The sequence below is a fragment of the Mandrillus leucophaeus genome, unplaced genomic scaffold, assembly GCF_000951045.1.
Source record: "Mandrillus leucophaeus isolate KB7577 unplaced genomic scaffold, Mleu.le_1.0 Scaffold127, whole genome shotgun sequence".
NCBI classification, from domain to species: domain Eukaryota; kingdom Metazoa; phylum Chordata; class Mammalia; order Primates; family Cercopithecidae; genus Mandrillus; species Mandrillus leucophaeus.
In genome coordinates, this window is record NW_012101098.1 from 4,101,266 (window position 1) to 4,112,781 (window position 11,516).

The 11,516-nt window shown below is 43.9% G+C and overlaps 1 protein-coding gene across 1 annotated transcript in view; it reads left to right on the plus strand.

Annotated features, from left to right (window-relative positions):
- Nucleotides 1-11,516, plus strand: part of DHRSX (dehydrogenase/reductase (SDR family) X-linked) — a 322,723-nt gene that overhangs the window by 13,582 nt on the left and 297,625 nt on the right. The window contains exon 3 of the mRNA XM_011972124.1: nucleotides 9,054-9,122. Coding sequence (XP_011827514.1) covers nucleotides 9,054-9,122 — 69 coding nt within the window. The remainder of the gene's footprint in view (nucleotides 1-9,053; nucleotides 9,123-11,516) is intronic.

Genomic DNA, 11,516 nt, shown 5'->3' on the forward strand with positions numbered 1-11,516 from the left:
GTTGAGTTAGATCATTATGAGGTGTGATTTAATTAGGTCTTAATGAAGTCTACTTCAGTAATAGCATGATGAGATCTAGCTGGATCAGATCATGATGATGTGTGGTTTGGCTAGGTCATGATGAAGTCTAGTTGGGTTAAGAACCAATGAGTTCTAATTAGGTTAGGTCACATTGATGTCTAGTTGGGTAAGTCATGATGAGGTCTAATTGGGTTAGAGCATGATGAGATCTAGTTGGGAAGGTCATGATGAGGCCTAATGGATAGATCATGATGAGGTCTAGTTGGGTTAGGTCATGATAAGGTCTAGTTGGGTTATGTCATCATGAGGTAGTTGAATACAACACAATAAAGTCTTGTTGGATTAGATCATGATGACAGGTTGAGTTAGATCATGATGATATGTGGTTTGGTTAGGTCACAGTGAGGTCTAGTTGACTGAGGACTTTGTAGGAACAAAGCAATGAAGACATGTGAGCAAGCTTCTGGTGCATGTGCATGGGAGTCTCAAGTGTTACCACTTCATTTAGATGATGTTTACTGAGCATCAGGAGCAGTATATGTCAGCACCAATGTGCCTTTTTTCTTGAGATACACAGAAAGTAAACACCACATCTGCACCCTACCTGTCTCCTTTCCCACAGAGCTCCTGATGTCAGTGTTTAATTTTCACTGTGAGTTACAGTTTTGACCCTTCAAGTCAATCCAATCAATTATTCAGTCTTATCTCCCCTGTGTGACTTTGAGGATAATTGGATTTATTCTGAGAGAGGCATTTTTTCATTTTGTAAGACAGTTTGATTCAAAGTCAATTAATGAAAAAAATCATTGAACACAATGAATTTTATATTAAATACAAAATAAGAGATGAGCATATTTAACTTCAAATTTTTAATTAAAAATTTATTAATATTTAAAGAATAATCAACTACTTGTAAAATAATTCAGATTATAACCTGGGTCCAACTGAAGCACATTGATATGATGAGACACATATATCAGTTGTTCAAATTCCCATCTGTCCACAAGATCTTAGTTTCATTGTTTCAAAATATTGTTTTGGTGGAGGATCATTTTTTTTCATAATGCTTAATGGAATGTCATCTAAGATGTAGGTGGGGTTGGTAAACTTTTTCTGTAAAGAGACTGATAATAAATGTGTTCATATATTTCTCTCATAACTGTGAGCTCTGCCCTAGTAGTGAGTAACCACCCATAGGTAATATTTAAAACAACAGGAAAGTCTGTGTTCCAGTAAAACTTTTTTGTACAATATCTAGCTGCAGGCCAGGTTTAGCCACAGATTAGTGACTCTGGTTTGGGCTCAAAATCTTTTTGTTTTGTAAGAGGAAATTATACTGCTTTTTTCCAATATAAGAAATCTCTTGTACAGTCCTCAGGAAGGGTAGATAGTGATGGGGTCTAGTTGTGTTATGATGAAGTTTAGTTGGGTTATGATGAAGTCTAATTGGGTTGGTCCTGATGAGATCTAGTCGTATTAGGTCCTGATGAGATCTAGTTGGGTAAGGTTCTGATGAGGTCCAGTTGGTTGGTCATGATGAGATCTAGTTAGGCTATAATGAGGACTAGTTGGGTTGGTCAGGATGAGATTAATTGGTATTAGGTCATGATGAGATCTAGTTGGGTCAGGTTATGATGAGATCTAGTTAGGTTATGAGGAGGTCCAGTTGGGTTGGTCATGAGGAGATCTAATTGTATTAGGTCATGATGAGATCTAGTTGGGTTAGGTTATGATGAGGTCTAGTTGGGTTGGTCATGATGAGATCTGGTTGGGTTAGGTTATGATGAGATCTAGTTGGTTGGTCATGACGAGATCTAGTTAGGTTATGATGAGGTCTAGTTGGGTTGGTCATGATGAGATCTAGTTGTATTTGGTCATGATGAGGTCTAGTTGGGTGAGATTATGATGAGGTTTATTTAGTTGGGTTAGGTCATGATGAGGTCTAGTTGGGTTAGGGTATGAGGAGATTTAATTGAGTTAGGTTATGATGAGGTCTAGTTGGGCTGGTCTTTATGAAATCTATTGTATTAGGTCATGATGAGATCTAATTGAATTATGTTCGGTGATATCTAATTGGTTGGTCATGATGAGATCTACGTGTATGAGGTCATGATGTGATGTAGTTGGGGTAGGTTATGATGAGGTCTAGTTGGGTTTGTCATGATGAGAACTAGTTGTACTAGGTCATGATGAGTAGTAGTTGGGTTAGGTTATGATGAGATCTGGTTGGTTAGTCATGTGCGATCTAGTTAGGTTATGATGAGGTCTAGATGGGTTGGTCGTAATGAAATCTAGTTGTATTAGGTCATGGTGAGATCCAGTTGTGGTAGGATATGGTGCGGTCTAGTGCATTGGTCATGATGAAATCTAGTTGTATTAGGTTATGATGAGATCTAGTTGGATTAAGTTATAATGGGATCTGTTTGGTTGGTCATGATGTGCTCTAGTTAGGTCATGATGAGTTCTAGTTGGGTAGGTCATGATAAGATCTAGTTGTCTCATGTCATGATGAGGTCTAGTTGGGTTAGGTTATGATGAAGTCCAGTTTGGTTTGGTCATGATGAGGTCTAGTGGGATTGGTCATTATGGAATTAGTTGTATTAGGTCATAATGAAGTCTAGTTGGGCTAGGCTATGATGCGATCTGGTAGGTTGTTCATGATGAGATCTACTTGTATTAGGTCATGATGAGATCTAGGCGGGTTAGGTTATGATGAGATCTAGTTCATTGTCATAATGAGATGTAGCTTGTTTATGATGAGGTCTAGTTGTGTTGCTCATGATGGGATCTAGTTGTATTAGGTCATGATAAGATCTAGTTGGGTTAGGTTATGATGAGGTCTAGTTGGGTTGGTCATGATGTAATCTTGTTGGATTATATTATGATAAGATCTAGTTCGTTGGTCATGATGAGATATAATTAGGTCATGACAAGGTCTAGTTGGGTTGGTCTTGATGAGATCTAGTTGTATTAGGTCATGATGAGGTCTAGTTTGGTTAGGTTATGATGAAGTCTAGTTTGGTTAGGTCATGATGAGTTCTACTTGGGTTAGGGTATGAGGAGATTTACTTGGATTAGGTTGTGATGAGGTCTATTTGGGTTGGTCATGATGAGATTTTGTTAGGTCATGATGAGGACTAGTTTTGTTGGCCTTGATGAGATGTAGTTGTATTAGGTCATAATGAAGTCTTGTGGGGTTAGGTTATGATGTAGTTAAGCTGGGTTCAGTTATGATGAGGTATAGTTGGGTTGGTCATTATGAGAGTTAGTTAGGTCATGAGGAGGTAGTTGGGTTGGTCATGATGAAATCTAGTCACAGTCAGTCATGATTAGGTCTTGTTGGGCTGGTTTATAATGAGATTTAGCTGTGTCAGGTCATGATGAGGTCCAGTTAGGTTGGTCATGATGTGATCTTGTTGTATTAGGTCATGATGAGGTCTAGTTTGGTTAAGTTATGAGGTCTAGTGTGGTTGGTCATGATGAGATTCAGTTAAGTTTTGATGAGGTCTATTTGGGTTAGTCATAAAGATGTCTATTTGTATTGGGTCATGTTGAGGTCTATTTGGGCTAGGTTATAATGAGATTTAGTTGGGTTAGGTCATGATGAGGTCTAGTTGGGTTAGGGTATGATGAGGTGTATTTTGGCCGGTCCTAATGAGATTTTGTTGGGTTAGAGTATGATGAGGTGTGGTTGTGTTGGTCATCATGAAATCTAGTTTTGTAGGTCACAGGAAGTCTAGCTGGGTTAGGTTATCTAAATTATAATTGTCTTTTAAAAGTGACTTTGTGCCACATATACTTTGTGTGGTCCATGAATAGTACATGTGACACATGTAAAATATTTAAACTTGTATTTCATTATCTATTTACTTATTTTAATTGACAAAAACAAGTGACATATTTTTATGGTGTACAAAGTGTGGTTTCGATATATGTTTCCATCTGGAATGGCCAATTCAAGCTAATTTGCATATCCATTACCTTACATGTTTCTTTTTGTGTGTTTTTGGAAACACGTAAAATCTACTCTCTTTGCAATTTTCAAATATGAATTATAGTCACTGTGACTAATTATAGTCAAGTTCAAGACTATAAGTCACTAATTTAGTCACCTTAAGTACAATAGATCTCTTAAACTTATACCTTCCGTCAAACTGACCTTTGGTGTCGTTTGACCAAAATGTCACCAACCCACCCCACTAGCACCTGGTAATCACCATAATACTTTTTCTTTTCTTTCTTTCTTTTTTTTGAGATGGAGTCTCACTCTGTCGCCAGGCTGGAGTGCAGTCGCGTGACCTTGGCTCACTGCAACCTCTGCCTCTCAGGTTCAGGCAATTCTCCTGCCTCAGCCTCCCAAGTAGCTGGGACTACAGGTGCACACCACCACACTTGGCTAATTTTTGTACTTTTAGTAGAGACGGGGTTTTACCACGTTGGCCAGGATGGTCTCGATCTCTTGACCTCGTGATCCACCCGCGTCGGCCTTCCACAGTGCTGGGATTACAGCCGTGAGCCACTGTGCCCGGCCAATAATCACCATAATACTTTTTCTTGTGAGTTCGACTTCTGGAGCCTCTACATATGGGTGAGATCATGTGGCATTTGGCTTTCTGCAGCTTATTTTACTTAATGTGATGTACTCCTGGTTGATCCATATTGTATCACAGGACAGGTTCCCCTTCTTTTCAAAGGCTGAATGGTATTCCATGGTGTAGAATCCCACGTTTTCTTTGTCCACCCATCCTTAGGTGGACACTTAGGTTGGTTTCATAGCTTGGCTCTTGTGAGTCAGGCTGCAGTGAACATGGGACTGTAGATATCACCATAAGGTGCTCATTTCATTTCCTTTGGATCTACACGGAGGAGTGAGATTGCTAGATCCTATGGTAGGTTTATTTATTTATTTATTTATTTGAGATGCAGTTTTGCTCTTGTTGCCCAGGCTGGAGTGCCATTTCGTGACCTCGGCTCACCACAACATCCGCCTCCCAGGTTCAGGCAATTCTCCTGCCTCAGCCTCCTGAATAGCTGGGATGACAGGCACATACCACCCAGCCCAGCTAATTTGTATTTTTAGTAGACATGGGATTTCACCATATTGGTCAGGCTGATCTCAAACTCCCAACCTCAGGTTATCCACCTGCCTTGGCCTCCCAAAGTGCTGGAATTACAGGTGTGAGCCACCGCACCCATCTGCAATGAATACGGGAATGTAGATGTCTCTGCAAAGTGCTAATTTCATTTCCTTTGGATCTATACGGAGGAGTGAGATTGCTAGATCCTATGGTAGGCGTATTGATCATTTTTTGAGGAACTCTCAAAAAAAAAAAAAAAAAATAAGGCCACCCCTTTAGACACACCTTAAAATCCAACCTCTCTGGTCAAAGATACTTAAAAAAAATGATGAGGACATCCAACTGTAGTCTCCTGTCCAATGCACATTCACTTCCTAAGACATGAAAGAAACCACGCCAGGTGTGGTGGCTCATGCCTGTCATCCCAGCACTGTGGGAGGCCAAGGCGAATGGGTCACCTGAGGTCAGGAGTTCAAGACCAGCCTGGCCAACAGAGTGAAACCCCATCTCCACTGTTTTCCGTAATGACGGTACCAATTTCCATTGCACATAGAACACGTAATGCTTTCCCTCCCTAGACCCCTAAATACGAGGGATGAAGCAGAAGGCAGATGCACTGTATTGGGGACTTGTATAGTGTTTCTCTGCACATGCAGTAGTTGCTCAGTAAATGCAGGAACTACTCCAGCAAAGGTCCCACATCCAGTTCCTTAAAGAAGCTCCCTCCAGATCTGAGGAGACAATTGCTGAAGGTGATGTTGGCCAAAGAAGATATCGCACATGCCACCCCACCTTCTCCATTCCTCCAATGTGCTGCCTCTGTCCTATGCCAGTGTTGACTTGCCGCCATGGAAAATGCCCTGCCCATGAAGGTGGTCTTCCCAAATAATCGCTTCGCCTGGCTTTTTTTGATGCTCCCAGCTTTTTTCTGGCCACGTTGGTCTTTCATGGGAAGGCGGAGGCTTCCTTCTTACTTTGTCCCACCTTTCAGCATGTTTCCCTTTGATTTTCCTTTTTTTTCTTTTTCAGATGGAGTCTCGCTCTGTTGCCCAGGCTGGAGTGCAGTGGCGCGATCTCGTCTCACTGCAACCTCCGCCTCCTGGGTTCAAACGATTCTTCTGCCTCAGCGTCCAGAGTACCTGGGATTATAGGCGCCTGCCACCATGTCCGGCTTTTTTTTTTGAGACAGAGTTGGGCTCTGTCACCCAGGCTGGAGTGCAGTGGCCTGATCTCAGTTCACGGCAACCTCTGCTTCCCGGGTCCTGGTTCAAGCGATTCTCCTGCCTCAGCCTTCCTAGTAGCTGGGATTAGAGGCACGCACCACCAAGCCCAGCTAATTTTTATATTTTTAGTAGAGACGGGGTTTCACTATGTTGGCCAGGCTGGTCTTCAACTCCTGACCTCGTGATCTGCTCGCCTCGGCTTCCCAGATCCCAAAGTGCTGGGATTACAGGTGTGAGCCACTGTGCCTGGCCGCACCCTTTGATCTTGCGATGACTGATACAGCAGAGCCGCCCAGCAGTGGATGACTACTTAGATTTTAAAAGTTCATGAGATTTCATAAATCAGCTCATGAATGTACAAGGCCCCAGTGTAAAGGTTACCTTGACTTTGAATTTTTTTATCCTTTCTTGTTTTGTTTTGTGTTGGATGCATAAGACATTTATAGATGGAATATAGCTTTCAGGCTATTTCTTCCTCTCCCTCCCCTCGAAACCCACCTCCCTGAAATGCCTGCCACCTCCTCAGCGCCAACAGACTCTGAAAGCAAATATATGACGACAGTATATCATGTTCTATTTCTTTAAGGAAGTCAAAGGTGCAAATTACCTTGGCAGCTTCAGTCTTCTGATGTTTGAAACTTTGAATTCCTTCAAGGGAGTGCCAATTTAGATATTCCTTTTACTCTGCCCTGAAGGATGGGCTTCACACTATTGATCTTAGCCGTCTCCCGCTGGAGCCAAACACATTTCCAACTTCAATTGTTTCACTGCCTCTCCTCTCTTAGATAATTTTTAACTCCTTGCTGAAAACACTTCTCATTGTTTTTTGAAAAGTGCATTCTGGTAGTTAATTTGGGAGCCCGTGGCCTTAATCCAGAAGAAAGAATACCGAATACAATGGTAGGATATCAAACCGCGTGGCGTCTTACTTGTGTTAGAGTGTGTAAATTCAACACACTATGTTGACTCAGCATGCAGGAATGCCAGAGAGAGGGATCGTTTGGTCATGTATTTTCACGCAGAGCCGGGGATGGTGCTGTACTTCAGAATACCTCACTGGCTCGGGCTGGGTGCAGGTAGGATGGAGATAGACTGGCCCCACCCCCTTGGTACCTGCTCCTTGCAGGTCAGCTGTTTGAAGCTGGTGTCCTGACCCTCCCTTCCAGCTCTCCTGGCACCCAGGAGGTTCTTGTTCAAGCCTGTGCACTTCACCTGCTAGCTCTCATCTCCCTTCTCTCAACACTTTTTCCATGACCCTCTCTGAAAGGGCGTTTTGGGCTTTGCTCACCTTGGAAAGCAGTTAACACCACACGTTGCCAACAGGTTAATGAAGGATGAGGCTGAAGGAGGAAGAATTTGCCAAGCTCCATTCCCCTCAAGAGCTGCCCCTTCAGAAACACCTTAAAAGGCAACCTCCCTGGTCAAAGACATTTGAAAAAATGAGTATGGAAAGATCAGACTATAGTCTCCTGTTTAACACACGCTCACTTCCTAAGACATTAAAGAAACCAGGCCGGGTGCGGTGGCTCACGCCTGTCATCCCAGCACTGTGGAGGCCCAGGCGGGTGGATCACCTGAGGTCAGAAGTTCAAGACCAGCCTGGCCAACACGGTGAAACCCCGTCTGTACTAAAAATACAAAAATTAGCCGGGCGTGGTGGCAGGTGCCTGTAATCTCATCTACTCGGGAGGCTGAGGCAGGAGAATCGCTTGAATCGGGGAGGTGGAGGTTGTGGTGAGCTGAGATCGTACCACTGCACTCCAGCCTGGGCAACAGAGCAAGACTCTGTCTCCAAAAAAAAAATAATAATACTAATAATAAACACCTAATTAATGTTCTTTCACCCCAGATTTCCTCGTCTTTATTTTAGCTGTAACATGCCTTGTAGGCAAAACACCTCTTTCCATCCTTCTAAAGGCATATTCCTGAAACCTCACTTGAAGAGTTGTACAGAGCTGCAGAGACAGGAATAAGAAATCCTGAGCATGCAGCCAACTAACACGGGAACAGAAAACCAAACACCGCGTCTTCTCCCTCATCAGTGGGAGCTGAAGAATGGGAACACACGGACACAGGGAGGGGAACATCACACACTGGGGCCTGTCGGGGGTTTGGAGGGCTAGGGCAGGGATAGCATTAGGAGAAATACCTAATCTAGATGAGGGGTTGATGGGTGCAGCAAACCACCATGTCACGTGTATGCCTATGTAAGCAACCTGCACTTTCCGCGCATGTACCCCAGAACTTCAAGTACAATTAAAAAAGAGAAAAAGAAAGAAATCGTGGGCACTCAGTAGGAAGTGCGGTCTGTGATCACGTGCATTGCGCAGTCTGTGAGTGCACACTGGGATGTTCCTAGTGTAAAAGCTCCTTCGAAAATTCCGTTTCCATCCTGACACTTTAATGCACATTTTTATGCTTATGCTATTCTCAGCTCTCACGTGCAAATTACGCCAGCAGGTGCCCTGAGTCCCTGTCATTATTGAAAAGTAGAATGTGAAATGCATTCGTACTTTCTGCCGATGCAGGCTAAAGAAAATGGCTCTTAAATGCATAGCTTTAGTCTGCCAAAATGACTGTCAAGTTAAACGCTAGCAAAAAGGGAAGTCCATCAAAGGCACATTTCAAATTTGTGTTATACTTCTCTTAAAAACCTCTTTTTTTTTTTGCAGTTAATAGTTTCTGGATGATCATCCAAGTCACTGTATCTTTTTTCTTTTTATCCTTTTAGCTGGAAATAATGACAGCAAAGCCAAACAAGTTGTAAGCAAAATAAAAGAAGAAACCTTGAACGACAAAGGTACCGAGAGATACTCCAATGGCTTTTTTTTCTCCCTTGGGACAGGTCGTTTGCGTGGTGCATGGCTGAGCTTCAGTCATGTGCCAAGTGGCACTTGGGAGCGATGTGTCTGCTTTTTGCAGTTTCTTTTGGGGATTTCTGGCCCCATCGTAGAGCGGAAATGGTGAGGGCAAGGCGAAGATAGCATCCATCAGCTCCGACACCTGCTGGGAAAGGCGTGCGGATGTGCTGGTAGCTTGCACTCTTAGTCAAATGTGGGTTCCCCGGGGATCAGGAGCCATTGTCCTTTCTTGTTGACCTCCAGGGCACATGCCAGGAGGTGCCTCTGCTGGTCGGGAGTTCTTGACTTAAGCAAAATTAGGCCAGGCATGGTGGCGTGTGCTTGTAATCCCAACTACTCGGGAGGCTGAGGCAGGAGAATCGCTTGAACCCAGGACTGTCTCTTATACACATCTAGATGTGTATAAGAGACAGGGTGAAGCCCTGTCTCTACTAAAAATAGAAAAATTAGCCAGGCATGGTGGCGTGTGCTTGTAATCCCAACTACTCGGGAGGCTGAGGCAGGAGAATCGCTTGAACCCAGGACTGCCTGGGAGACAGAGCAACACTCTGTCTCAAAACAAAAAAGAAAAAAAGATAACTCAAACAGGAATGTGCTTGCCCTTAAGATTTTCGACCAGGTGCTAGACCAAATTCTGGTGTGCTCTTTCTGCCTGTTCACACTGAGCAAGGGGTGCACACAACTTTCTAATATCCTTCCAGATTCTCAATGCTCTGTCCTTTTATTTGATTATTTTACTTTTCATTTGTATACAGGTAGGCAGTGCAAGTACAGTTTTTGTTACATGGATGAATGGCGTCGTGGTGAGGTCTGGGCTTTTAGTATAGCTAACCCCTGAATCATGTACATTGTACCTGAGAGGTAATTCTTCATCCCTTGCCCCTCTTCCACCTCTCACCCTTCTGACTCTTCAATGTCTGTTATTCCACTGTCTGTCCATGTAGACAGATTATTTAGCTCCCACTTATAAGGAAGAATGCAAGAGGTCGGTCAGGGTGGTGGGAAAACTTGTAGAAAGATGTCAACCTTCTTGGAAGGCCGGAACGTTTTACAAACACTTCAGAATAAGATTTGGCTGAAGGCAGCCAGATTCTCTTATCTGGTGCCCGAAAGCTTAGGTTAGGTAACAAGGGGAATGTAAAGAAACTGATCTAGATAAGTTAGTTTACTTACGCATCAGAACCTGGCCTTTAATCATCCACGCACAGAACTACTCTGTCCCTCCCTCCGGGTTAGGGGGACAACCCTATGAATTGCCCACGAATGTGTTGACTCAAGGTCTTTGTCATTAAATCTATACTAAATAAAGGCCCGCAGTGCCAGCTTGTCAGAGCCGTGGCTGCTGATTCTTTTTTTTTTGAGACGGAGTCTCGCTCTGTCGCCCAGGCTGGAGTGCGGTGGCGCGATCTCTGCTCACTGCAAGCTCCGCCTCCCGGGTTCAGGCCATTCTCCCGCCTCAGCCTCCTGAGTAGCTGGGACTATAGGCGCCCGCCACCTTGCCCGGCTAATTTTTTGTATTTTTAGTAGAGACGGGGTTTCACCGTGTTAGCCAGGATGGTCTTGATCTCCTGACCTCTCAGGTGATCGTGATCTGCCCGCCTCGGCCTCCCAAAGTGCTGGGATTACAGGCTTGAGCCACCGCGCCCAGCAGCTGCTGACTCTTTACAACACCCTGCTCCGTGTCTGTGTGGCCCCATCCCCTAGGCCACTCTTTCACTGGAAACCTGTGTCTGAGTGCATTCGTTCATCCGTCCTTCAGCCAAAGTCTGTGCGTCGGACCCAGGAAGTTGAACTCGACATAAGAACAATGGGATTTGACTTTCGGTTTCTGAGTGATTTCCCTTAGGGTAATGGCCTCCAGTTCCATCCATGTTGCTGCAGGAGACAGGATTTCCTCCTTTTTTATGGCTGCATAGTATTCCATCGGGCATAGATCTACATTGTCTTTATCCTTTCGTGTGTTGTTGGACACCTAAGTTGTTGCCATATCTTGGCTCCTGTGAATAGTGCTGCAATGCACGTATGAATGCAGGCGTTTCTTTGACACACCGATTTCATTTGCTTTGAGTCTATGCCTAGTAGTGGGATTGCTGAATGACGTGGTGCTTTTATCTTTAATGATCTGAGGAACTTCTGTACTGTTTTTCATAGTGGCTGTACTAATTCACGTTCCCACCAATGGTGTAAGAGGGCCCCCTTTTCTCTACACCCTCCTCAACACTTGTAATCAATGATAGAAATCATCATTCTGGCGGGTGCGGTGGCTCGCACCTGTCATCCCAGCACTTTGGGAGGCCAAGGCAGGTGGATCACCTGAGGTCAGGAGTTGGAGA